The sequence below is a fragment of the Thunnus thynnus genome, chromosome 9 (genome assembly GCF_963924715.1).
Source record: "Thunnus thynnus chromosome 9, fThuThy2.1, whole genome shotgun sequence".
Lineage (NCBI taxonomy): Eukaryota > Metazoa > Chordata > Actinopteri > Scombriformes > Scombridae > Thunnus > Thunnus thynnus.
This window is the reverse complement of record NC_089525.1, coordinates 13,171,721-13,199,092: the sequence shown is the minus strand read 5'-3', so window position 1 is coordinate 13,199,092 and position 27,372 is coordinate 13,171,721. Positions and strand designations below refer to the sequence as shown.

Genomic DNA, 27,372 nt, shown 5'->3' with positions numbered 1-27,372 from the left:
CTTCACAGTTTGTTTATCGCAGGCTTCCATCTGCTTTTCTATCTGCATTATGTACTACAAAAGGCTAAAACAAGTCATAATGTAAGTTTTGTCTTCAAGCCAAAACACACTGTATATTATTGTCAGTGTTTTTTGTTTTCCTCCAACACAAAACACAAAGTACTCAAACTTCAAATATAAAATTTGAATTTAATGTGTTTCAAATTGAAGCTTGGCTTTTGTATGATTTGTAAAAATGTGTGGACCACTGTCAGTGTTGGTCATATCAGTTTAAGTTGTGTATGTTGCTCCTGATCTCATTTTAATGATGTGTGCTTCCTGGGTTTTCCTACCCAGTGAGCATGAGAGGAGCGTTCCCACAGGAGACGTTGCTACGACTCGCCTCATTTATGTATGCCATGCCGTGCACTCTGTTGCTGTCCGCTCCCCTTTGTCGCACTCTGCCTCAGTATTGACTGTCGGTCACCTGTATGCCAGGTATGTGCTTGCTCACTCCTGTGAACAAAGCACGAATGTAGTAAACAAAAAAAAATGAGTTCTTAGCAACCTCCATTACGCACGCACACACACACGCGCGCGCGCGCACACACACACACATGGATAGACAAACACATACTGCTCCACCCCGCATCTACCCTCCTTGACTTGCTAGGCTTGTTGGTGCTCACGCCCGTACCTGTTCACTAGCTCAGGGATCAGACACCTGTCAGACAGAAAAGACTTTCCATTGGCACACACAAGTCACACACAGTGGGACACACAGTCACAGACTCTCGACTCACCTGGATATAAATCTGCTGGATATAAAGGTTAAGCAGGTAGGTGCTCTGATTGGCAGGTTCTATTACAACATGATTTAGCAAATAATTTGGATACTTTCTCTTTTTCTATCGTCATTAATCAGCAGCTGTGAGGACAGATAATGTGAAAGTGATCAATCATGCTACATAAACTGTTTGTTGAATGTGTTAACTGGTGTTTGTCAGTGTTTGCCCTCTCATTTTTGCTTGTCAGTGTCTATCTATCCTGCACCCTGCTTGCCTAAAATGCAATTGCTCTCAATCATCTTGTGTGGACCGATGTGTTAAACCTAGGATAAATATGCTTTCGGAGCCCTCAGTGTAATTGTTCTGTCATCAATATTCAGGATATCCTCAAGAAATATTGTGGCAACATGCTTTTAGAAGGAGTGAATTCACAGCAGAGTTTTACAAGTTACATTTGAACTATGAATTTGGCAGTGAGTCACAATTTTGCATAAGCTTCAGTCTTCACCTACATTAGGGATAAAGGAGCACTCATCAGTATTTCATTGCATTTTTACTTCCTTCTTAAGTACCCCAGTGAAGTGGGTTTGCCTCTAAACAGTTCATTTTTGATTGTAAATAACTGAAGGGTCAGCTAATTTGGATATGTGTAAAAGAAAACAGTTTTTGCCTCATTCTGTGGGAGTATATTTTCTATCAGTCACAAAGCTACATGTCTTTGTGTATCCATTCATATTTAGGCAATAGCAGTATTTTTTGGAAAGTGGAAGGACAGGATCATCGACATGTCTAAAGGATGACTGAGGAATGCTTTACAGAGCAGATATTCCTTGGGAGGGAACATAGCGTGGGAATGACCATTTTGAAACTGACTGATTTATAATAAAGAGCAATTTTCTGTTAAATCTGTACAATTTCTTTTGACACAACCCGTGTAACTTACCTGAATGTGATGAATGTGAACGCGATGTACATTTTTCAGGTGGCCTGCGAAGACAACATAACAAAGGCGAGAGTGACACCTCAAGAACAACCATGTCAAACGGTGAGCAGGCTGACTGACCTGATCTGAATGTGAGATGATGTGTTTCCTCCAATAGAAGCAGAGGGCATCAGAGGGTGTAACTCTGTGCCAGACTGATGATAAATTCTGTTCCTCTGTCATTGACCTGATTTTAATGCAGAATACAAGCAGTTGATTATGGTGTATGTGGGCCCAAAGGGGACTGAATATCATGCATGCTATCAAGCAGATGGTGATTAAGATGTCACTATGATGCAGCCTACAGTGTGTAAAATATCTCAGATGGTGTGTGTGTGTTTGTGTGTGGTTGTGTGACATGCACGTGTTTGTGTCTCAGAGGGGGACAGAGCAGCTGTGTTCCGTACCACCAAAGTGCGGACCAAGCTGAAGGGAGACGCCAGCTGGCTGCAGCGCCGCAGTGAACCTGAGAATGAAACCGTGGAAGAGAAGCCATGGTAAGAACACCCTAGTATATGTTGTTTCCACATGTTGAAAAACAGGGAGTTGTCTATATGATCCCATACTCAGTTAACTGAACAGACAAAACCATGTTCCTGTGCATCCATGTAGGATAGCAGAGGTGAGAGCCGGCCGTGTGGACGGGGCTCCTATCGAGACCAGTCCGGTGTCTTCACCGACAACATCCACTCCATCACCCGTCAAGTCTGACACTGAAAGGTAAACACTGGTTTCTATTATCACACTTATCTACTCTGAATTCTCCGTAAAACATGATCGTGCTGATATGAAGTCTCTGTTCTGAACTTAGAGCGCCAACAGGATTCCTGATCAGGTAAGAGTGACACTTATCTCATAGAAACCTAAATCTAGTTTCAGATACAGTGTAGTTTTGTTTCAGTGTTGACTGACAGTGCGAGAGTAAGCAGAACTTTTACATTTACAGCAACAAAACATTTGGAAAACTTTAGAGTACGTAGTCAGTTTCTGGCTCAAACATTTAGCCTCCAATTTGAAACTAGAAACTTAAGTCAAAAGCATAGAATGAGGCTTTTTACATGAAGGAAAAAAAATGATTTATTCATTCAAACTTTTTGTTTTCCTTTCAGAGGCGTTTTCACTAAACTAGACAAGCCTGCTCCGTCCTCAACATCTAACGGCTATAGGTAGGAGCTTCTCTTACTTGAATAAGCTAATGAGTTATTAGCATGACTAGAGATGCAGTGACTGACCTCTCCCATTCCCACATTAATAGAAGCTATTTTTTTTGTGTTTATTCACAGTGGAACAACACAATTCACCAAAAAACCTTCAGAGAACTACAAGAGAATGTGAGCAAGCAGCACAAATCAGATCCACAGTGAACTGCTGGCAACTGAGTGAGAATGTATTTTCATGAGGTGTGTGTTTGCGCTTCTCTTCCTCAGAGCCCCCCACACTGTGAGGTCCACCTCAGAGAACCAGGAGGGCGCCCTTAGTCCTGAGGAGAAGGAGAAACGGTAAGACTTTCCTAACACAAAGAACGCCATCCAATTAGAACTTATATGGCCAGAAAAGAGATTACGTTAACATCATAATGATTCATTTTGCAGGACAGAGACAGCCAACAATGTTCTGAAGAAATCTGCAGCTAGGCAACGGTCTTATGTGCTTTCTGCTGCTAAGATATATGAGTATGTATGCCTTATGTTGCTATGCTAATACTTATTTTGAACTCAATCTGTTTCTTAAGTATATATATTTATGGGGTTATTTATGTGTTGAAAAACCACAGTTCTAAAGACAAAGCAGATGACACCTCGCCAGTCAACAGCGATTCATCATTTGTGGCTAAAAGGTAAATGATCCCTCTAATATCTCTGACAGGAAAAGAAAATTTCACAATCTGTGAATTCAAGTATGTGATCAAATGTCTACGTGTGTCTGCTTTTATGTGTGTGCACACGCTCCAACTCCGCATGTGCATTCATGTGTGTGTACATGTGTGCTTGGCTACAAATGTGCAGGGTGGAGATTACTGATGATGATGAGAGTGTTGCACCTGTCAGCACTCCGCCCTCGCCCCCTGTCGTCCCTGTCACATCTGTTGCCTCTGCGCCTGAGCCCAAACCAAGGAAACTGTAAGTCCTGTGCCATGTTTCTGTTTTCAGTGCAACAAGTGGTTTCTGTTCCTTCAGTTTGTTTCTAATAACAATAATACTTTTATTTGTATAGCACTTTTCAAGCCAGGAGCACAAAGCGCTTTTCATAGACATCACAAAAGAAACAATCACAAATATAAAAAGAAAAACACAAGAACAGCAGAATACAAGCATACAGTGAAAAGACTGTATAAAAGAAATTCACAAATAAATCATCCAAAAGATAAAACAAGAAACTACTGAAATAAACTTAAGCACAACAGAGCTGTATTATGTAAGCAAACAAGACTAGTTGTCAGGCGAAAAGCCAAGTCTGTAAACATGTGTTTTAAGACCGGCTTTAAAAGCAGAAACAGTGTCAGCAGATCGAATACTAACTGGAAGACTGTTCCAAAGCTAAGGTGCCAGTACAGCAAAAGCTCGATCACCCTTTGACCTTAGCCTGGACTCTGGAACAGCCAGCAGGCCTAACCCAGCGGATCTAAGAGGCCTTTTTTGGACAGTAAGGAATTCACTGATGTACTCTGGCGCCTGGCCATGTAAAGTCTGAGTAAGATTTTAAAATGGATTCTAAAAGAAATTGGTAACCAGTGCAAAGAGGATATAACTACGGTTATGTGAGAAGAGCATTTGGTCTTCATCAGAAGTCTGGCTGCAGAGTTCTGCACAGTCTGAAGTCGAGCTACAGCTCGGGCACTGAGGCAGGTCAACAAGGCAGTACAATACTCCAGGCATGGGGAAATAAAAGCATGAATAATTTTCTCTGTATTGCTAAAAGATAACATTGCCCTGATCTTGGAAATATTCCTGAGTTGGTAGAAACATGATTGTCCCAATTTCTTTGTGTTTTGTTCAAAGCTTACTGTTGGAGATAACCGCCTTGTCCTTAGCAGTGCACTATTTCATTATCTGTGTGGTTTACAGAGTCAACACCAGTGTGAAGACAGCTGCTAATGTCAATGATGATGCTGCCCCAAAGCCTGTGAAAGAAGAACCCCTGCCAGTGTCTGTTACAGAAAAAGACCCCTTTGAAGACATGAAACCAGGGTGCACCAAGGTGGCCACTCCCCTCCCTGAACTCATCCCTGTGTATGTTCAAGCAGTCTGTGCAGATGTAGAACACGATGATTCAGAGGTTTCTGGCCTTCCTCTGGTTAAACTCACCCCAGCGTCACCAATCCCAGTGTCACCTACTCAAGCATCCCCTGCTTCACCAACCCCTGCTCCACCAGCATCTACTCCAATATCTCCTGCTGTAAAAGAGGACACAGTGAAGACAGAGCCAGAGCCAGAGCCAGAACCTTTTCCAAACCCAAGGTCAGATTTCCACTAACCAAAATCAGTGCTGCCACATATTGTAGTATAAGTACATTTACTCAAGTACTGTTCTTAAGTGCTAGACTAAATGGTGAGTATTGCTATTGCATTCTACTTTACCTTTCAACTCATACATTTGAGAGGAAAATATTGCACTTTTTACTGCATTACATTGCATGACATTTTATATGAAAAGATCAACTTAATATCAATTTATACAATATTGTTATTATTATAGATTAAACTACCATGCAATACATTAAGTAGCAAGTAACTACAACAGTAAAATGCTGCTCGCACATTGATGCATCAGTGCAGTAATTTAATACATAATAATATACCATACATAGGGACCATTTGTCTGCATTTAGCACTATCACTTGTGATATTTAAAGGACCAGTGTGTAAGATTTTGGGGCTCTATTGGCAGTAATGGAATATAATCATAAGTATGTTTTAATGAGTGTATAATCACTTGAAAATAAGAATCGTTGTGTTTTCGTTTCCTTAGAATGATCCCTTTATATCTACATAGGGAGTGGGTCCTCTTCCATGGAGTCCGCCATGTTGCACCTCTATGTTTCTACAGTAGCCCAGAACGGACAAAGCAAACACTGGCTCTAAAGAGGGCCTTTTGCGTTTTTTGCGAGTTTCATGGCTACCGTACGTTCTCTTACATACTTGGAAGGGTTGGTTGCAATCTGCAACCTCACCACTAGATGCCACTAAATCTTACACACTGGTTCTTTAAGGTACATTTCCTGATAATTCTTAGAAAATGTGAATGCAGGACTTTTACTTGTAATGTAGTGTTTTTATAGTAAGGCATTGCTACTTATACTTAAATAAACGATCTGAATAGTTTTCCACCACTTCATACTATTAATATCAGTATAACATATAATTGTATCTAAAACTGTGATAATGAGTCTCAAACATCAACATAATGTTTGCTCCAATATTTCTAGAACAGTTGAATATCATAATTCTTAAGCAAAGCTTTAAAGCCCCTGAAGACTTGGCTTCAAATCTTCAGTATTTCTCTACAACATTTATATTCATGACTACATAAGCAAAAACCAAATCAAATTTTATTTAGAGTTTAACTCTGTTTAACTGCTTCATTAGGACTGTGTTTGTGCAGTTTGGTCAGATCTTATTGACAGTGACAACAACCCACATACTGTCTGATTCAAATGTTGGTATCTCCTAATTGGTGCACGGAAGTATGTGACCATCTTTTCCCAAATGTGCCCCGCCCACTTCAAACCAGTGAGTGGAGCACAGAGAAAAATAAAAGAAATACAGAAATATTTAATGTAAGATCATCAAAACTGTTCTAGCAGAAGGTTATTTGTTCATGTGGGAACAATCACTGTAGTAAAAAGCTGATGGAGAAAATCAGTTTTGAGGGCCTTTAAATTCACTTTCAGGTAGTTTTCTTTGTGTATTTCTGTGGTATGTTTGCTCTCCTTCTCTTCACATGTGAAATTGGAAGCTGCCCTGGAATGCCATGTGTTTGCTCTCCATCTATTTTCACAGGTCTGGTGTTGACACGCTCACCGCCTTGTCCGACACCCTTATTTCTTTTGACACAAGTTCAACCAGGTACTGGCAGAAATAGATGAAAGCAGCAGAAACCAATATGAAAAAAAAATTAACATGGCACTAACATGTTAGAGCCTGCAGCCCCGATAATGAGAGTTTTTATTTCCTTTCCAGTTCTCAGGATGATGAGCCAGGGCTGGCAGAGGAAGAGGGAGGCTCAGCGGACAGTCACACAGAGGATGGGTATGAAACCAACAACTTCCTCATTCATGTCATAGCAGGGTTGGCAAGAAAACAGATAATAGCTAACTGCCACTGTGTTCACTTTAAAATAATCACAAAATAACCCACATCTCAATTTCAGGTTCTTAAAATTACCTTACACAAGAGGATGTCCCAAATTAGACTTGATTAAGAGTGTGGTGCTTAATAGAGACGTGTGCCAAAGCAGGTGCACTGATATATATTTTTCCTCTTACTGTCTGCAGAGTTGAGCAGGAGCCAACTCCGGCGCTCAGCAATTGTGAACCAATAACAGGGGATCTCCTGGCTCTCAGTGATGGGTTTGTTAAAAATACATTTCATACTGATTGTGCAATTAAGTGATCCTCACTTTAGAAACTGCCTTATTTAAATATTACCCACAAGGTGGCACTGTTGGACTTCTAATGATCCTCTACCTCAACTGTCCTGCTCTTGCCCTGAAATCTCCTCTGAATCCTAAATTCCTCTTTGTTCATCACCTTCTCCACTTCCCTTTCCTCTCCTCTTTCCGCCTCCGCAGTCCAGAGGAGTCAGCAGAGCCGGTTCCCCCCAGCCCACATTACTGGAGTCAGGATCTGCTTGGTGAACTGGACAGGTACAGGAAGTGCTCTTTCCCACCCAAACCCCAAATACAGAGTTATGCGAAGAATTATCCTTTCATCAGTAAAAAATCAATAGCTCCCTTGACAGTGGCAAGCTGAAAGCATTACCTTAACTTACCTTGCCAAAGTTGGATATACAATTTCAAGGGGAGCTTGCACACAAATGCTGCTTCCGTATTTGACTTTTGTGTTTGAAGTCTTAGTGAGTCAGACCCGACAAAGACCAGTTGCACCCCGGATCTCCTGGCTAATGATGTCATTGTAATTAACACAGAGACACGCAGGTGAGAAAGAGACAGACTTGTGATGGCCTCTCCTCCCCATCCCTCTGTCTGCACCATTAATTCTTATCACTACAGATAAAGGGGCCAAATATCCAAGCTCCGGCTCCCTGAGGTGTAAGATTTTTAATAAACCCAATCCGCCTCAAGTTTGATCTGTAAATCAGGGCTCCTTACTTTCGGCATTCTATTTTAACCCCTGCTCTGTGTTAGAAGGAAACAAAGTCGCAGATTCCTGAAGCGACTGAGTAATACTTTGAAACAGAAAGCCGCGTCTTATCTGCGTGCCACTGGAAATAGAAGAGAATGTTCTGTACTGATTAGTATTGCGTCTTTGTTTTGTCTCCGCCAGCCTCAGCACGCAGCGAGAGGAGGAGAAGCAGACAGATGAGACATCCAGCGAAACACAAAGGTAGAAGGAGATGACAGGCTGCTCTTAAACAATTATCTATCTATGCAGAGCTGTTCCTGCTAAGAAATGTATTCTATTCAGATACGCCTTGTAATGATTTATACTAACTCTGCCTGAAACTACGCTGTGTCTCTCTGCCCGCCAGCCCCACAGAAGCAGTCACTACAACCACCAAAACTGTGATCATTACTGACAAAAGGTATGAAAACACGCACAGAATAAAAGTCTGTTCTGTACTATATTCAGATGGTTTTCATGCTCGTTAAATAGTTCAGTGGGTTTCAAGCTTTTGTAATGGACTGGCTTTGTAAATAGTGTATGAGAAGCACCACGCTAACCCTCACTTGCCCTCTTTTCTCTTCCCATCACGCCATTCAAGCGTTCCATCCTCCTTAGTTTTCTATCTCACCACCATTTTCTTGTTGGTAAAATATCTTTGATTTGGTGTTTGGTATAATTGTTATTGACGGAAATCAGAGTTCATTATAGGTGAAGAAAAACTGAAATACACTGATTTTTGCCATGCAGCGGCTGAATAGTCTTTCCGTTTGTAAAATACATCTAGATTCTGATTTTGATTAAGTTTGGGCCCCGGGTTCCTCTGTGTTTCTGTTTACCATTCAAACTGCATTTAATCTTTCCATTATGAGTCAATGTGATCAGAATTCCTCCAACACAAGATGGGCCATGCTGACAATTGAGAGTGAAATCAGTATGAAATTGTTTTTCAGCTCGGCTGATCCGTTTGATCCATATCCGATAGGGACCACATCCCCTAACAGGTAATCATATTGGTTTGGAGCTGTGACTGTTTTCCAGCCAGCCAGATAGCATCTCGGCATGCATAATGCAGCAGTTTCTGATTATGAGCCACTTTTCTCTATTACAGCTCCTCTGACCTGTTCCAGCCCCTCGCAGATATTTCCATCAACAGGTACGAGAATGATAATGCAAATTCCACTATTCTGTATTGTAACCTCTGTTTGTACTACTGATACTATCATGTTACGATATAATATCAAAGTTACTACAACTGTTTCGCTTTGTAGGTTTTTGCAATAATTATTATTCCCAATCAGCAGACACATTGGCAATCAGCCCTGTGGTTACATCTTATTGATACTGTGCTAATGATGATTTTATGTTATTTCTCTTATTTCTTTAGAGTGTCACCCACTTCTGTGGAGAACGAAGATCCAAAAACCAAGTAACTTAATTGCACTTATCCAAATCTTTCTGCCTTTGAGCCAACAATTAAATTAAATAGGACTGCTGCTAACAACTCTTTTAATTATCAATTCATTTGTTAGAGATTTTTGATTCATCTGGCTATAAAATGAAGAAAATTGAGAAATATGCTCATTGTGACTTCCCACAGAAATTCTAGCGATATCTTCATATTACAATTTTTTTTCTACCAACAAAAATATTCAAATTATAATGATATAAAACAGAAAATAGAAAGTTCTTACATTTGAGAAACTGGAACCAGCAAATGATTGCCACTTTGAATAATAAATGACCAAAACAATTATTCAGATATCAAAACTGTTGGCAATTAATTTTCTTTTGATTGACTATATGATTAATTATTTCAGCACCTAAGTAAAATTTTCTGTATACAGTGTGACAGTGATGTAGTCTTTGTTAAATTCTAATTAGATTTTTCTCTATTTTTTTGTGCTTGTGTTTGACAGCATAAGCTGTAATGCATTGGAATCCCTCGCAGATGACATTATCCCCATCAACACTGACACCACAAGGTATTAAACCCGTCTGGTGCATAATTGTGTTATGAATGTCTGAGTGAGAGATGGAGAGGAAAGGAAGAGTGCGGACCTGCAGAAATCAAATTCTCAAACAATGCACATTACCGTTGTCTGATATGCCTGATCTGTCACAACTTCTGCATTGTCTCTCTTTCTCTCCGCTTTGGCTTTTCTTTCTCAGCTCTCATCGGTCATGGGCACGCGCATGGGAAACTAGCCCACCCGAGAAGACGAACACAGGAGAGAGGTGATGACACACTTCGATATCCTCTTGCACACAATGCTGTCCACTATGTTTCATTCATCTGCATGCACCCATCCATGTCTATTATGTGCTAAAAGCCTTTCAATGTATGTCCCCTCTCAGCCAAAAGGCTGCACCAGTAGGCCAAGCTGAAGATCAACAGACGCTGGTCAAGTCTGAGAAAAAGTAAGTCATGTTTTTATTAAAAGCTCCGGGTGCATATCTTCTCCTTTTATTCCCATAACCTCCTTCCCTTTCACTACGGTGAAGTAACAGGGCTTTTGCAGCATGAACACTGTAATCACTGAGCCAGAAGACATTGTGCACTGGTGCTGATGAAAATAGGTCATATATATATTTGTTACAACTTTCTCTCACAACTGCAGTAAACAGATCCCCTTCCTGCCTTTTTTTTTTAAACAATGTGCACACTATCAATTATGTTATCCTTTCATCCTCTCATTATCCAGTCATGTCTTTGTTTGTGTTGTGCTCTAGGTCCTCCCCATGGGACAAATGGACATTACCCACCGACTATAGTACCACTACCACTTCAGATGAAGAGGAGGAGGAGAAGGAAGAGGAGGAGGAGGAGAAGGAAGAGGAGGAGGAGAAGGAAGAGGAGGAGGAAGAGGAGGAGGATGAGAAGGAGGAGAGGTAAATGCATATTAAAGCACTTTTTTGTTTTTACCAACATTTTTAGCAGGATGTGATTATAGCACCTTTAAAATTCAGTGGCTGTCAACCGTTTAATCGAGGGCGAGCTAAATACAAGTTGAAACTTCCCCGTGGCTCTGTCAAAGAATAATCAACTTGTTCTCGATGTGTTATTTTTACTTGAATATGTTCACTTCTTTGCCTGCACTGCCAAACGTATCATAATATCGGAATGTCCTCTGTTTTGCAAACCCGAGGACACACAGTCAACAAAATCACCACCATCAGGATGGGAAAATAAACCTCTAATCACATTTAAGATTCTCAAAACTCACTTATGATCAAGAACAGGGGAGATTACTAGGAATTTAGACAGTGAAATGAGAGGCGTGTAGGTTAGGTTTACAATTACAATGCATGGGAGGAGGGCTCCATGCTGCAGCACAATAGAAACAGACTAAATCTGGTCCATGACCCCACTGGAGCTGTGAATCAGAGAGATCAGCTTCATACACTAATAAAAACTGCAGAATTCCTGTTCACTGGATTGCGTCCAGCTTATTGACCGCTACAGCCAACAGTAAAAGTCTAATACAGCTTTCTTTACTTTCCAGGGAGACACGAAGTGAGCCAGAGCCTGCTATGGATCGGTGAGTTTATGATCTTGTTAACGTCAGACACAGCATAATGCAAGAATACTTTCTCAAGAGTGTTATTTTCTACTATTTGGTCTGTTGATTTTCTCACTTTTGTAAATATACCTTTTTTCAACCAGAGCTTTTCGTTTTTTTATGACGCTAGAAACTTTAAGCAAGGATGTGGTATTAAATATACATTACTCTTTGTGGTTATGAGTGGAATGAATGTTTCATTCAATGAAGTGTATTTAAAATCAAACATGTACCATCTCATATGTAGGGCATAAGGGCTTATTTTACACTCACCTACCAGATCTGTTTCTGTGGTTGTTATGGGTTGAGAGATTTAGGCCAAACCCTGTGGGAACGCAGCTGTATCCGCTTAATACTGGGTTTAAAGTTACCTGCAACTTTCGTGTGACGCCTGGTTAGACAGACTCCTGAATCAACTCTATTACTGAAGTTAAATGACAAGGTCTGCTCTCCCATTGTCTTTCAATTTGCCCTCATTTCCTTCCTTCTAATTACCAGTCTCCAGATGTCAGATTAATGATGTGTATTAGAGATGTCCTTTTGTCAAATCACAGTCCGTTAAACAGCATGCCATTAACAAGCAATGGCAGAAAATGATTATCTCCTGAGTTACATTTGACAGATGTAGAGTCCTTCTGTGTAACCCATCACACTACTGTCATCAGTGAGTGAGAGATACGACTAACGCTTCTGCACTCTGTTTCCTGTTACGAAACCAGGACTGTGATGGAAAAGGACCGGCATGGCCAAACACCAGAACCTGAGACCAAAAAGTGAGTGATTTTACAAATTAAACATTTATATTAAAGTGACAACTAAAATCCATTTTAACTATAGATATTAACTGTCTTCACCTGCCTCTGCTCTAGGGGTTTTGTGTATGTGAAGGAGTACGTCAATGCAACAGAGCTGTCCCTGCATAACGCCAAAAACAACATTGATAGGTAGGACTGATATATTATTTATGTGATCAAATAACAGCAGCTAACTACTGCGGACTAAACTCTGTTCTAATGATGATTTACCTGTTGTTCTTGTTTCCGTAGTGGGTCAGATGATTTGACATCAAGCTCTGTCAACGACTCATACAACAGCCCCTCCACTTACACCAGGTAATAACACAATCACCTAAACTTGTATTAAATCTGAGCCCTCTCTCCCCTGACACTTTGACTGCCTTCATCTCTTGATGGTTCGATTGCTTTTACCACTCACACGTCAACTGATATTTCAACTGCATTCATCTGTTTCTCTTCAACTGGCATTTCAACTCCTTTCAATGCTCACACTTTGATTGATGCTTCAAATCCTTTCAGGCGCAAGGACTTCACCTTTTGAACAACAACAAAAACATCTACTCTTTTAACTTCCACAACTTCCACTATTCATACATAATTTACTTGAAATGCTTTGAGTCCTTTCAACTTCAATACTTCAACTGATGTCTCCCTTCAGTTTATACATTTGAGCTGGCACTAATATCTTTCAGGATTTCAGGATTTCCACCTCAACTTCCACTTGCAGTTCAATTTATCACTTACATTTTGAGTGACATTTCAACTCCTTTCAGAAATTTCACTCCAACTAATACTTCACCTGCTGCTGACCCTTAAATTAACACTTCAACTTCTTTTAGCTCTTCGTTTCAACTGCTTTGTGTATTTGTATCGCGACCGCCACTTCAACTTCTTTCAGCATTACAATTTCAAATATTTCAACAGCAAATTTTCAGCAGTGGGTGCACATTGCTTTTCTCCAGAAAATTTCAGCCTCCCCTAGTTGCTCTTGTTCAGATCAGATTATTTGACATTAAGTTCCATCAGTTACTCTCACAGCAAACCTTTCACTCACTCCAGGTAATAACGCAGTTCCCTAAACCTGTATTAAACCAGCTTTAAATCTGAGCCCTCTCTCCCCTTGGCTTGTTATTTCCAGCTCTGACGAAACTAGATATGTGTAAGCAGTAGGGCAGAAATTCCACCAAGCCTGCTCATTAGGAGGCTAAGCGGGGACATCAAAGGATTATTTACTTATTAAATTCCCTTGCACAGGACAGAGGGTCACAGGTTATTTTACCAGAGAGAGCTGCAGTTGCACAAGAGCTGTTTCTGAGTCAGTGCCCAAATTTACTTGTCTCAATCACTGTGTGTCCCAAGTGACTTGCTGTCGTCCACTTGTACATACTGCGGGGAGCTGGTGGGCCATGATGCCAAGATCACCATTGAGCACCTCAATATCAACTGCCACCCTGCCTGCTTCAAGGTAAATTGTCTGTATAATACTGCTGAAGATGGATGAGGAATTTGGTGTATATTGGACCATAAAATGTTGTATAAATTCTTGTGTCCTTGAAGGAACTGAAGAAAATAACCTTTTGCTCCCCTCAAAGGAATTGTTGACATTTTCTGAAATATACTTATTCGCTTTCTTGCCAAGTTAGATGAGAACTTTGATACCAACCTCATGTTTGAATGGTAAACACTACGCTACAGCTAGGAGAAGGTCAATTTAGCTACTATTTTCTTGTCCAGGCACTGTGACTTCCTGCAGTCTTATCGTCATCATGAGGTTGCCAAGCAACCATCTGAGACTTTAGGAAGTCATTGTGCCTAGCCAAGAAATAGTCCTGCACATAACCCTGAGAAACCACAATGTACTGTTTTCACACTTCAGTTTTTGTATGATTAACAAATGAAATATAACATGTTAATTTAGTAAGCTTCAGAGATGCAGGTAGGCAGATCCCCATGGCAAATCTTTGTGCTAAGCTAATTGGGTACTGGCCAAAGTATTTCCCACACAGGAGGAAAAACTTTTTTCCAAACTTTTGAGCGGTACTGTACAATTACTTACCTTAGTTCCTTCGTAGTTATTTATTAGAAAGTCAACTCCTCAAATACAAATTATGTTTAGCTGCTGCATACTGCCAGTCCATGAATCAAAGGTTTAATCAGTTAACTGTCTTCTTGAAGCTACAACAGATGTGTTTTTACTGTGTTTTATGGAGCAAATGAGCATATGGCATTTAATGGCATATGATTTTCAAAGATAAAAACAGTGCCTTTTGCAGTTTTCTTCATAATCACATTTTCTAACGACAGTCTCCTAATTTTTCAGTGTGGTGTGTGTAGTAAGCCTATGGGAGACCTTCTCTACAATATGTTCCTACATGGTGGGAAAGTCCACTGTGAGAGCTGCTACTCCAAAGCCCTCGACTGATTATTGAGACTCTCCAGCAGCCTCTTATCCTCGTCCCCTTCCCTTCATGTTCATTTGCATATAAAGTGAGAACTGGTCTTTCACGAAGTTTGGAATGTGTTTGGTTTGAACTTAGGAATGATGTGGTTTTGGGTGATCAAAGAGACCGTAATGATGAACAATATGATTGCTTAATGTTGATTCGTACATTAGGTTAAATTTCCAATTTCGCAAACATGTTATATATTATACAAGCTTGTGTTTTTCCTGGTGGTGAAAGCTATATCTGCCTCAGTAAACTATGAAGGATATGTCTGTACGTGTCTATATGTCTATGATGTGCTATATATAACTGTGAACAGACTAATACTGGCAAGTGGGGTACAATATTATCATTTAGTACATTAGATATGCGAGAAAATGACTTTTTACAAAATGTTTACTTCCTTTGTTCTTCTTGATACAAAATAGTGTGTTCACTTGTATGATGCTTTGTTAACAAAATAAAATGATTTATATAACCCTGGTATAAATATGTGATACAAAAGTAGTGTGCTAGTAGATGCACAAGACAATTTCAAGCAGTTACATGTTTTAGAAAAGCATAATTCGGAAAATTATTGCACATACTGATGAGCTTAGCATCGTGTAACAGAAAATAGAGCAATATTATAAAGTATCAACCACAAGATGTCCATTAGATGAGCTGCTCCTGAGAACTACTTTGAAAATGCAGTGGTGATCTCCGTCTGGAGAGTTGTGCTTGACTTTACAGTTGCCTTTCTCCACTCCTTGGTGAAATAATACTTTCCTTGCATAGTCACTTAAAATAGCTGTGTATATAAATGTGACTTTAGCTAATAACCATCAGTTACCTGCTGAGTAACTAAAAAAAAAAAAAAAAAAAAAAAGCCAGTGTTGTTCATTGGCTACTGTCTTGATGGTCTTCACACACAGTTAGGCAGAGCTCCCATGGTACAGAGGACAAGTCTTTGGCTCTGCCCCAGTGCAATGAAAATCTGCCTCCTGTGAGAATGCGCCTCTGTGCAAGGCAGACTAAGGGCAATGATGGCACCTCAGTTATGGTAATAAAACTGCTTGAAATAATTAGCATATTACATTCTAAAACATTATTTTCCCATTACTGAACTTAGCGAAAAGGACAAAAGTAGGTCATATCAATATCAAAATCTGTTGTAGTATAACTAAACTGCTCATATGGGTAAAGGAGTTTTGGCTCAGGTGCAAAATATGAGTCATTTCTGCTTCACTCCCTCATTTAAACAGAGGGGATGCATAATATAGGACACCCCTGTAATCCTGGATGTGTTCCATCCTCGGTTTGTTTTGAGGGCCTGTGTCAGTGTTTTCCTCTGGCTCTGCTCACAGCAATGTTTTGGATGTGCTTCCACAGCAGCGAAGGGTCTGACTCGTTATGTCTTATCAGAGACTCCAGCCCCTCTGCTTGGTCCAGGCTCTGCCAGTAATCCTGAGGCCATATTTGCAACCATCTGCGGACAGATATACAAACAGATTAGGCTCATCACAGAGAGTATTTTAATTAGACGATTAAAACAGACTGATTTTTCTCCCCTCGGGACATTATTATTCACATTAAAGCATAAAGAGTGGAGGGCTTTCACACCTGGCACAGTGAATAATTTAAGACAAACTCACCCATCATCTGCAGGTAAGTCTTGGACGTTTCCATACCCCGGACTGGGCAGTGGACATCCCATGTGAGAGTTTGTAGCCATTTTTGGCTGAGGAGGTTGGTTCTTCTTAGGAGCCTTCCTGTATGCTCGTTCTGCTGCCAGTCGCGCATTCTCCTGGTCACACACGTAACACTCAAATCCATTCAAGTAGTTGGGTTTACTCATGTCATTAACCCCCCACTCACGGGTCTCTAGAGCCTCCAGCAAACGAATATTGGTAATACGGCTGGGGTGTTTGAACTCTAAATATTTTGCATATTCATTATCGTTCTCATCCAGAAATTTGAGGGTGTCAGCAAGCGCTTTAGGTGAGGGGAAGTCATCTATGATGATCGCAGAACGGTCGTTGGGCATCCAGTCTGCCACCACGGAGGAGCCTCGATAGACGGGCACACAGCCCTGATGGAGAGGCCGCCACAGCTTCTCTGTCATGTAATCTGGACACCGGCCGTTCTCCAGTGCCAGGTGGAACTTGTAGCGGGCAACAAAACCCATGAAAGTGGGATCCTCGCTGGTAGCAGTAGATGTGTCCTTCAGATGTTCAGGTAGGGGTTTGTTGTTCAAGCATTTCCCGTAAGAGTCCACCTACAGAGAGAAAAACAAGGTGTCAGAAAAGAGAAAGACGGAGGCATAGTTAGGAAACATTTGCCAAGAGATTATTCATGTGACACTGACACTCTTTTAATGGTCTACATTTTCCAAAATGCCCTGAATAGACATTCCTAGTTGAACTCTAATATTTTATTCCCTGGTGGGAATTCACAAACATCACACTGAGGTCTAAACTTACAGCGGTGTTACTGCATTCATGATTTTGACCTGCTAACAAGTATGTGCAAGTGGAAATGAGGAAGACTCTAAACTAGAGATCATCAGTGCATGAGAGCCAATTGATATTTATTTTAAAGGGTGTCTCTATTAGGGTTCAAAATAAAGGAGATTATTAATAATGGTATTTAACACTGTGCAGAAAGATATTCTAAAATTTGTGCAGAACATGAAAAGAGGCAAAACAAGACAATTAAAAGGAGTGTTCTATTAGAGAAGAGCTCTTTCAAATACCAGAGGATGAGATTAAATTAATTAACTGCCAAATGAGACTCTATTACCACTGTTTTACTTTTAAAAAAAAGGAACTTCAAACCAACATGTGCCTCATCAGTCTGCTCTGACTGCCACCATTTACTGCTTTGAGAGCAAAGCCACAGCATGCAGAAGTGACTGCTCTTTAGTTGTTATAAAATTCCAACTTAACATACATGTTGCATGAGGCAATCCTGATAAGTCAGGCACCAAACTGGAAACATCTACATTAATCTAGTGTGCTTCTTAGTAAATATGGCCCTGAAAGAACATTTATGCCCTGTTACCTGGATGTACTTCATGAGCTCGTGGACGTATCTGTCTCTGTCTGATGGCACATCGCAGTGAGACTGCATGTAGAGCACAGGGGCCAGGCCCTCCCTCCTCAGCCGGTTCTTCTCCTTCAGGGACACGGCTACAGGTTTCAGCAGGTAGTTCAGAGAGGGCAGCCACTGCAGGGTCAGAGGATAGTCGGACTCCCTGCGAAACGTGGCAGTGTAATTGAACAGCCTGATTCCTGGTCCATGAGAGAGCACGTAGTTATTCATGGGTGACTCTTCGTGGAACAGCGCCCAGGTCTGGTGACGGAGACGAGGGAGCGGCGCCTCATATGCACGGAAGTCTGTCCCATAAAAGATGATGGATGCTGTCCGTTTATACAGCTGGACCTTTCAAGAACAAGCTCAAGATTACTGGCAGAACAACTTTGGATGATTATTAATATTAATGTGTGCATGCATCTTCTCTCTGTCTAAGCCACGAGTTTCAGTAACGAGCTTTATAAAGGTTAAGTATCTCTGGTACCTTGCGGTTGCTTGTGACCAGGCAGGAGGATGTGGCACAATCGATGCGCTCAGTGTCTCCAGGAAAATGTGGGAACAAACCTCCGCTCCACCACAGGAGAATGGGCAGCTCCTTGTTACTGCGGCGGTCATTGTTGCCAGGACCTCTGTATGAGCTGATGGAGGCGAACTCCATCTCTGCTAGAGCACTCTGGGGCTGAAAGGCTCCTCGGTCCACTGCATCCAAGGCCTCCAGGGGAAGTTGGTCATCAGGAAAGGAGGCAAAGGAGACCCAGACCCAGCATAGGACGCCAAACAGCCCCAGACACACACAGGGCACCAGCCTGCCCCTACCTGCCATCTGAGAGGTGAAAAAGAACAGAAAATATATTCATTGCTCAGATAGAAGTAGGTCACCTTTCAAAAGAATAAAACCAATTCAATCTGTTAAATCTGTTTAATGGTGGTGTGACTCCTCAGTGTAGTAAATTAAATCAAGCTCTGTTTTGGTGCTCATTACCCAAGTGAAAGTGTTACAGTTGTACTTATTTTGCTGGCAACTAACTTGGTTGAACAAACAGCCTCACAACTAACATTTCAATCGTACGTGTCAGTGTTGTCAGAGCATCAGTAACGAAGCATTTACACAGTTTCCTACCTTTATGGTCACTGCGACAAACACATGAAGGTGCCTTTTCCTCTCAGTTCTCCAAACCAGAAATACGAAGCTATCCTTGGTTTAAGTTTTACGCTTTGAAGAGTGTTGATAATGGGATACTGTCCGATCACAACCAGCGCTATAGCGGGAATAAAAACAGCTGGCTTCTTCTTCTACGTTTCTGCTTCTTGCGCTTTTTCTTCTTCTTCTTCTTCTTTGGTCGCAAACTAATTACGGGCTATACCGCCACCTAGTTTACACCTCCGGAGCAAGAATAGTACTACTAAATTCGCCTATCCTAAGATTCAAGACTTAATTTGCCATTTGCTCAGGTACCGGTGTACAAGAGCTTCTTGAATTCTTGTGTGGATCTCTCAGTAAAGTAATAAAAAATACAATAAAAATATGCACATAATAATATATCTATAAAAAAGATACATACAATTAACAGTTATGGGTGTTCAGTGTGCAACAATCGTTTTTTTTTTCTTTCCCAAGATATTTTAATATATTATACTGCAAAAACTAGAGCACAGTAGTCCAGCAGTAGTATATAGGCTATAGTACCTCAAGTGTATATAGGGTAGGTACATATAAAACAAAAAGTGTCTAGAGTAAATCTAATATAACAAATACCTCATACAAAAACCTAAAAGACATTAGTCTTAAAACAGCTTTGAAATATTGTCTCATATACAAAGTTAAACAGATGTTTGTCATAGGCCATTTACTTTTGCTGTTGTGAAACTAGTATAAATGTACAATGACATTGATTTTAAAAAAAGTATCAACATCATTCCTTCATTTGCTTTTCTTCATTGATTTTAAGCAAAAAAAAAAAAAAATTCAATCAATGTCTGCAAGAAAGTTTTTTCTAATCAAATAGTCATGTTTAAATGAGACTTGGTATTTTGGCCCTCTGATTTAAAAGTGGTGGAAAAAATATTCAGATCCTTTACAATTTTGATAAAGTCCATTAAAAACATTCAAAATCATACTTAAGTAAAAAAGTACAGACATTTGAACAACATGTATTAAAAGTAAATGCTCCTGTGAGTGTTATATTATTATATGTTATATGACTGGTTTGTTAATACTAGTACATTAATGTGTAAGTAGCATCACTGTTGTAGCTGGTTGAGGTACAGTTAATTCTGTCTTCATACTCGTGAAAAATTTAACTTTAACAATTCACAGGTTCAACATGAGTTTTGCACACTGAATTTTAACCTGCAAAGTAACTAGTAGACTGCAGCAAATACATCTATTGGAGTGAAAGATACAATATATCTTGGGCTGCAACTACCGATATTTTCATTATTGATTAATCTGAAATTATTTTCTTGATTAAATGATTAATCATTTGGTCTATGAAATGTTAAGAAATAGTGAAAAAATGCTATTCACAATTTCTTAGAGCCCACTGTAAGGACTCCAATTTGCTTTTTTTTTGCCCAATCAACTGTCAAGACCCCAAAGATATTCAGCTGACTGTTATATATGCCAAAGAAAAACAGCAAATCCTCACACTTAAGAAGCTTGAACCACAGAGTGTTTGGCATTTTTTCTTGACAAATGACTGAAATTATTATTTGATTATTCAAGAGAGATTGAAGAGCTTTTATTGCAATATGCACAGCAACACAGCAGATGGCAACATTGAAGGCAGTGAAATTTGGCTTCTTTGAGCTCTAGTTCCAATTACAGTATATAATAAAATATTTACAATTATAAAAAAAAGGAGACAGAAAAGAGAAAGATAAGAGAGAGACATATTTAAATATACACAAATATATATTATATTGCACATTGTTGTGCAGGTGCAGTATTGCACACAAGTGATAAACAGATTCATACACATAAATGATGGGTGATAAATACTTCTGTGTGTTTGGTGGAGTGTGAGTAAGTATGTAGGGGAGGAATTTTTTGTTGATCAACTAACCGATTAATCGACTTGCAGCTCTGAGTAGAAGAAGCACAGAATAGAATAGCTACTTAAAGTTCCCCTCCACTCCAAAACGTGTTTTTCTTCTGGTTCCTACAGTTATGTTTGAGTTTCACTGTGCAGAATGATGTATGTGCAGAGTTTGACACTAGAAGGCTGTTTTCACATTCATCTGCTGAAAGTGGAAAGTTTCTCTGTGTCCAATTTTAAGGGGTAGACCTATGAGCAGGATTTGTGACATCACGACTAGTTTTAAAGCCAATCCTGGTCCAATATGCAACTTACACAGGTGTGATGTGGAAATTTGAAGCCTCCAGTGCACAAAGAGAACACTGAGAATGGACTTAACAGTGAAGTAGGAAACATCTTGTGTCCAACAGTTCAACTCCTCAAATTAAATATATTTGCATATTTATAGATTTGGGCTTTTTAATAAGGAAAGAAGGAGCAGATGTAATTTTAAGGATTTTAACAAGATAATTGAACTTATTGGTGGAGAAACCATCAGACACAAATTATTATTCAAAATAGAGTATTTTATATATACATCTTGAAGCATAAGAAACTTAAAATGTACTTAAGCACAATACTTGAGTAAACACGATTATTATTGCACTGTTACAGGCCTACGGAAACTGAGAAAGGCCGCGCTTACATTTTTGAATGCCGTTTTCTCAAGATAACAAGTTAATTATTTCGTTATCTCGAGAAAACGAGCTTTGTTATCTCGAGATAACGGTATAATCAACCCGTTATCTCGAGAAAACAGAGGGTTGTTTCCTCTAATTACTTATAATGTTTATCAGAGATGAGGAGTGCCATGCCAGTGTCTTGACAACTGTAGCGACTGATTTAAGCTGAAAATGTCGGATCAAGGAATACCCATTATTATTAACAGCACCTTTATTAACGGCATCTGTGTGACGGCAAAATGGCAGGTTGATTAACTCCATAATATGATGGGATGGTTCATGTGGGAGAAGTACCAAACAATAACTACCTTTCAAGCATTTTCATTTTATAATACTTAATGAGAGAAAGGAAAGGTGAGTGGAGAGAGGGAATGAAAACCAACATATGACAGATTTGAACCCATGTCCTGAAGAGCCACCTGAAGGCTTCTTGGGCTTGATCTAAATAGTTGAGCTATCCATGTGTTGGAGGACATGGAGAGGAGAAGACAGGAATGAACAAATGACAATGCTCCACCAGTGATAACTCGTGTTAAATCATCTCGTTATCTCAGGAAATTGGCCTTTTGCTTTCTCTTGAACTTGAGATATTGACATTAAAAAATAATTGCAAGCACGGCTGTTCTTGGCTTCCATATACACCTCACAGTGACACTTTGTTGTAAACAGGTTTATCTGCTGACTGGCAGAATCTACATGACACACCCACTTTACTACATGACACACCCACTGGTCAGGATTAAGCAAGAGCAGTGAGATGGTTAGGGTTCGGGGTGACTGGGGTGTGTCATAGCATGCTGTTAAAGTGACAACATTAGGTGGGGTGTGTCCTATGGGCGTGTAAAGTGGGTGTGTCGTGTAGTAAAGTGGGTGTGTGATGTAGGTCTATAGATAGACCCCTCTTCTTTGTTGCCGCCCTGTACGGAAAAGGACCCTTCGGGCTTTAGGACCCCGGTTTCTATCCCGTCGACGGGGGCGCGCACATGACGTAACGACGCTCGATCCCAGTCATATGTGGGGAGCAGGGCAGACCGCGTCATATCAACTATTAGAAACTGAGTGAGTTAAAATACACTTTTGTTCCATTTGTATTAGATGCATTCTTTTATGGATATATCACCTCACTGCGACATTTGGTCTTTCGTTGCTTACAAAGCTTTTAAAATTAGTTTTGTGGCTCATGCACTGAAGCTAACCGTTAGCCTGACCAGGATGGATGTCAACAAGACACCCACACTAGCCGGCCGGCCAGCTTGCTAAGTTAGTTAACAGGGAAGCTACAGAACAGTCTTATTGTTTGTTGCACGGAAGTTGTTTTTTTTTAAAGAGGACTGTTACCTAGTTAACGTCTGTCCTGAAACACTTCACGTAGAGCTTCGCAGAGACCATCGACGAAGCGGCTTAGTCAGTTTTAGCCTCCAGCCACAATTGACAACAAGCTGGGACACGTTTGTGGTCTGCGCAGGTGCAGTGGTCGCTCCCAGAGTCGGCTCATGATCCTGACTCGCCCCTGTTGTTGTGAATCCTACACGGCATCCCCAATATATGTCATAAATTCATTTTGTACCTCGTCTTTTAGGATAATGTCTATATCCTACACTACATCAGTCTGGTACCTGTTCGGTTCAGTTTAGTCTTCCAGGCATAGTACATGAGTAGACAACAATGAGTCAGTATTAATGTGGCATGTAGTAAACAACAGAGCTGTTGTCATTTAGCACAGCACTGTCTCCCTTACTTTAACCAGAGACAAAGCTGACAGAGCTATAGCAGACCTCTCGGTCATTCACCTCTGTCATTATGTCACTCAGACTAGTCAACCATTACACATCAGTCATATGGCTGAATATTTGACAGGTTCATTTGAGGTTGAATATGAGAGTTGCTACAACAGCTGGTCTTTCTCTTAGTTATTGACACTGAATCATCAGCATACGCACATTGATTTTTTTCTGAGATGTCAGTATCTTTCACTTCCTATTTTACAACAGTGCTTTGTGTCAAGCCATTGTCTATTTTTTGCCTGTCTTCCTCTTTCTAGATTAAATTGACCCTGGTCTGCCACCTGGTGTGGAGGGCTGTAACCCAGTCAGGAGGGGTGGGTGGAAGAATGATGAGCGGGAAGAGCCTGCTGCTGAAGGTGATCCTGCTGGGGGACGGAGGAGTGGGCAAGTCCTCCTTGATGAACCGTTATGTCACAGACCGCTTCGACTCCCAGTCCTTCCACACCATTGGTGTGGAGTTCCTCAACAGGGACCTGGAGGTGGACGGGCGCCTAGTTACTCTTCAGATCTGGGACACAGCGGGCCAGGAGCGCTTCAAATCCCTGCGCACGCCCTTCTACCGAGGCGCCGACTGCTGCCTGCTCACATTTGCTGTGAACGATCTGCAGAGCTTCCAGAACCTTGGCGGCTGGAAGAAGGAGTTTATGCATTATTCGGACGTCAAAGACCCTGAGCGGTTCCCTTTTGTGGTACTTGGGAATAAGGTAGACATGGAGCAAAGGGAAGTGGGGGAGGATGAAGCACGGGCCTGGTGTGAGGAGAACGGCTGCTGCCCTTACTTTGAGACCAGTGCTAAGGATGACACTAATGTCACAGCTGCATTCGAGGCAGCTGTCAAGGAAGTTCTGGCTGCTGAGGACCAGATTGACCACACGCTACTGAGTGGTACTATAGATCTCCATGGCAACCGCAAAACAGCTCGCACTTCTTGCTGCTGACTGGTCAGGTGTGAACCCACGTTTTCATAATCTCTCTGACTGAAACCTGCCTGGGGCAGTTTTGGAGAGCCAGTCAGATATTGTTTATGGTACATGTACTGTAGGTACAAGGTACTGATACTGTATCACCTACAGATAATATGGATAAGATACAGCTGCTCTGAGGAGAGTTGTGTCACAGGTTTGACCAGTGTCTAGATTTGTTGAATTGTTACTATAACCAAGGCACAGGCACTCTGTAACAGGCACACTCATCTTGGTACTCTGTCTGCTTTCAGTAGTGCTGCACAAAACATTTTACCCAGCTTCAGCGTTATCTGCCTATGCAGGGGTTGTATCAAATAATGCTTCCAGAGCATTTATTTTAATCAACATAATTGAAATTTTAAATAATACACTCAACAAACGATTTTACAAATCCTCTCTTGAAGAGCACACTACTATTGGCACAGCAACATAGGTCTTGTTATTTCTCAACTGTCTGTCCAAGAGCTGATTTTTCCCGAGTTTTAGGGGGACTTTGAATATACCATCGATTTCTCTTGTTATCAGATATTTTAGCTGTTGCAGGAGAACTGATGTATTTTCTGGACACAGACAACGAGACAGACAGTGAGTTGACAGTGTTCCCTGTCCAGGCAGATATTGTGTGTCAGAACTCCCATTATCAGTATGACGGTACTTAAATATGATTTAAGGTATGAAAAAGATAAATGATTGCTGCACTAATATGGAAGATGACCATGTTTGTCTTCAATGGGAAGGGAATTGCAAGCTTGAATTTTGCAGTTGTGTAAGAATTGGGTTTAAACAATTGTGGTGCTCTTATCTCTTACTACTACACTACAGTGTAGCCCGATGTGTTGTCAAGTGTACAAGTCAGGCATTAACAGATCATTTTTATGTCCCATGATTTAGGTACATGAACCTGTATATTAAGGTTCAGTGTTTCTCAAAGTTCAGAAATTACACTGCTTTTTCTACTGTTGTTCATAAACTGCTGTTTATTTTGCTGTGAAGCACATTTCCATCCTTTAATGTGTTATTTTTTTGCAAACATGCTCTGATATTTACATTAGGCTTCGGTGTTTGATCAGGGGCTGATTAGAGTCTGTACTCCTGATGTGCAGAGGAGGTTATAATTATTAGAATTAACAATAATTTTCATAATTATGGCATGTTTGTAATCCTGCGTCTGCCCTGTTGATTGCGTGCCAAGCCTTAACATTCCAGTCCTTTAGCTTTGCCTATTCTGAAGGTCTCTTTGCTCTATGGTATATTACATATTACATATTACATACGCCTTGTCTGGTCATTCTAGGTCTCAGCCGAATGTGAAATATCCTGAGCACAAGGATAATGTCGTTACCACTAATGCGTGCAATGTGCATCACCTGTCCTCTCTGTTCAAACATATATCTGAGTATTCTGAGGACTTTATGATGTTTACCAGTTCTCAGCTGAATGGTACTTTACTTTTATTTCAATGTTTTTACATACAGGCTTACTCGCCGTAGGTACATTTGACTTTGGTTTACTGCTTTTGGCCACAGGGCATTGTTCTTTGCCTTTATGGTTTGAGAAAATAATATGGCTGGTGTTTGAAGCTTCAAACTGAATTTAACATGTTTTGAATTCATTCTCGTCAGTATTTTAATTGCTGCTTCAATAGTATTTTATATTGTGTCTGCTCAAACAACCAAACCTGTTGCATTAATAAGAGAAAATGTTTTCATCTTCTGAATGCACAAAGTTACTATGGGTCTCATTATAGCTCCGTGTTCTCATAGGGTTTTCTTGTGTATTGTCTTAGCCTGAGATCACATTATTTGCCTTTCAAGTCAAAAATTGCATCATAAATCAGTATGCATGCAGACTAATGATGAACATTACAAAGAGCTTCACTGTGAAAGTGAACCCAATCCAATCAGGTACTGTCATATTTACTTATAATATGGTTCTTTGGTTTAATGTAGGCTTATAATAAATAGCTTGTTTATATGATTACTGTAAGTTTTATAAGGTGTGTTTGAGTACTGGTACTCACAGTGTATGAGAGAAACTTAATAAACTGTGAACTGAGTTGGGCATTTTTACATAATCGAGCTGTTAGCCTACATTAATCCAAAGCAAAAATGAGGGCTGTTAGCTTATCATTTGTCAGGTTAATGTTTTCTTCTTACTGTAATATTTAATTTTCTATCCCGTTAAAATGATGTAGCTGACCTCAGCGTTCACCTGAAATCTAATATACCTGAGAATCTGATATTTATAAGCTGGTATAATAATCTACAGTATGTTTCCCTTATGGTGTTGTCTTATATAACTGCAACCCTGTCTAATGTCAGTATTTTTTTAAATGTTGCTGTAATATTTATGAATGTAAAAACTAATTTGTTTGGGCTGATCTTATTAATGGCTGATGTATACTGCAAACGACATTCAGTTTATAATAATAATGTACAAAATGACACTGAACGTCTGTTTCGCTCTCCCCAGTGCTCAACCCGTGAGTGTGGTTTAAGCTGTGTGAAAGTTAAACTGTCCAACTTGATCTTGATTATCTGTTCATCTAACGTACAACTTCCCTTACTCCTCTTTTTGCACTACAGAGGATGAGACTGTGCCAACATGCTGGCAAAGCGTTGAATACTCTTCCAGTGCTTGGCTACAAATAAAACATGCGATATACCAAATTAAGATCTCTCTCTTTGTGCTTTTTTTGTGCTCATGCCTTGAAAATCCATGAAAGTATGTATATGACTTTGAAATGACTTTAAAGCTAGAAAACAATCACTTGGAAACTGTTTTAAAAACGAAAATATGACACTCCAATGTACTTCAGCTCTCCACCTCACTATCAGGAAAAGCCCCAACATTTACAGAAACAAGCAGTAATGTTAAAATTTAGCATTTCTC

General features: G+C 40.3%; 3 protein-coding genes across 5 annotated transcripts; 2 read left to right on the top strand and 1 right to left on the bottom strand.

Moving 5' to 3' along the window:
- The first annotated feature begins 609 nt into the window (after window positions 1-609).
- On the top strand, window positions 610-15,253 carry znf185 (zinc finger protein 185 with LIM domain). 2 transcript variants are annotated; one of them, XM_067598942.1, is made up of 31 exons: window positions 612-818; window positions 1,750-1,812; window positions 2,129-2,246; window positions 2,362-2,469; window positions 2,561-2,584; window positions 2,859-2,915; window positions 3,033-3,080; window positions 3,177-3,248; window positions 3,342-3,422; window positions 3,524-3,586; window positions 3,756-3,869; window positions 4,815-5,207; window positions 6,750-6,815; window positions 6,930-6,998; window positions 7,244-7,318; window positions 7,540-7,614; window positions 8,255-8,314; window positions 8,460-8,513; window positions 9,046-9,096; window positions 9,204-9,248; window positions 9,480-9,521; window positions 10,012-10,077; window positions 10,265-10,330; window positions 10,451-10,513; window positions 10,826-10,984; window positions 11,599-11,634; window positions 12,375-12,428; window positions 12,525-12,599; window positions 12,702-12,767; window positions 13,812-13,917; window positions 14,773-15,253. In XM_067598942.1, the coding sequence occupies exons 2-31, from the start codon at window positions 1,803-1,805 to the stop codon at window positions 14,872-14,874; spliced, it is 2,418 nt and encodes an 805-aa protein (XP_067455043.1). In that variant the 5' UTR covers window positions 612-818; window positions 1,750-1,802; the 3' UTR covers window positions 14,875-15,253. The 2 variants fall into 2 exon arrangements, with proteins under 2 accessions (XP_067455044.1, XP_067455043.1); XM_067598943.1 differs by lacking the exon at window positions 10,265-10,330 and having other exon boundaries at window positions 610-818; window positions 14,773-15,223.
- A 21-nt stretch (window positions 15,254-15,274) lies between these two features.
- fut11 (fucosyltransferase 11 (alpha (1,3) fucosyltransferase)) lies at window positions 15,275-23,191 on the bottom strand. Of its 2 annotated transcripts, none has more exons than XM_067598945.1 (5): window positions 23,070-23,191; window positions 18,456-18,794; window positions 17,939-18,319; window positions 16,531-17,153; window positions 15,275-16,364 (listed from the first exon to the last, which is right to left on the bottom strand). In XM_067598945.1, the coding sequence occupies exons 2-5, from the start codon at window positions 18,792-18,794 to the stop codon at window positions 16,214-16,216; spliced, it is 1,494 nt and encodes a 497-aa protein (XP_067455046.1). In that variant the 5' UTR covers window positions 23,070-23,191; the 3' UTR covers window positions 15,275-16,213. The 2 variants fall into 2 exon arrangements, with proteins under 2 accessions (XP_067455046.1, XP_067455045.1); XM_067598944.1 differs by lacking the exon at window positions 23,070-23,191 and adding an exon at window positions 19,092-19,305.
- rab9b (RAB9B, member RAS oncogene family) lies at window positions 22,283-27,153 on the top strand. The gene is made up of 2 exons (XM_067598949.1): window positions 22,283-22,790; window positions 23,773-27,153. The coding sequence occupies exon 2, from the start codon at window positions 23,842-23,844 to the stop codon at window positions 24,451-24,453; it is 612 nt and encodes a 203-aa protein (XP_067455050.1). The 5' UTR covers window positions 22,283-22,790; window positions 23,773-23,841; the 3' UTR covers window positions 24,454-27,153.
- The last annotated feature ends 219 nt before the right edge of the window (window positions 27,154-27,372 follow it).

Bases quoted from the DNA above. Each gene is read 5' to 3' on its own strand.
- znf185 (XM_067598942.1), top strand. The intron at 9,522-10,011 runs GTAACTTAATTG...TGTGTTTGACAG, and splicing joins AACGAAGATCCAAAAACCAA to CATAAGCTGTAATGCATTGG. The intron at 12,600-12,701 runs GTAGGACTGATA...TTGTTTCCGTAG, and splicing joins GCCAAAAACAACATTGATAG to TGGGTCAGATGATTTGACAT.
- fut11 (XM_067598945.1), bottom strand. From the start codon at position 18,794: ATGGCAGGTAGGGGCAGGCTGGTGCCCTGTGTGTGTCTGGGGCTGTTT. The intron at 17,154-17,938 runs GTAACAGGGCAT...TTCTCTCTGTAG, and splicing joins AGCTCATGAAGTACATCCAG to GTGGACTCTTACGGGAAATG. The intron at 16,365-16,530 runs GTGAGTTTGTCT...ATCTGTCCGCAG, and splicing joins GACTTACCTGCAGATGATGG to ATGGTTGCAAATATGGCCTC.
- rab9b (XM_067598949.1), top strand. From the start codon at position 23,842: ATGATGAGCGGGAAGAGCCTGCTGCTGAAGGTGATCCTGCTGGGGGAC.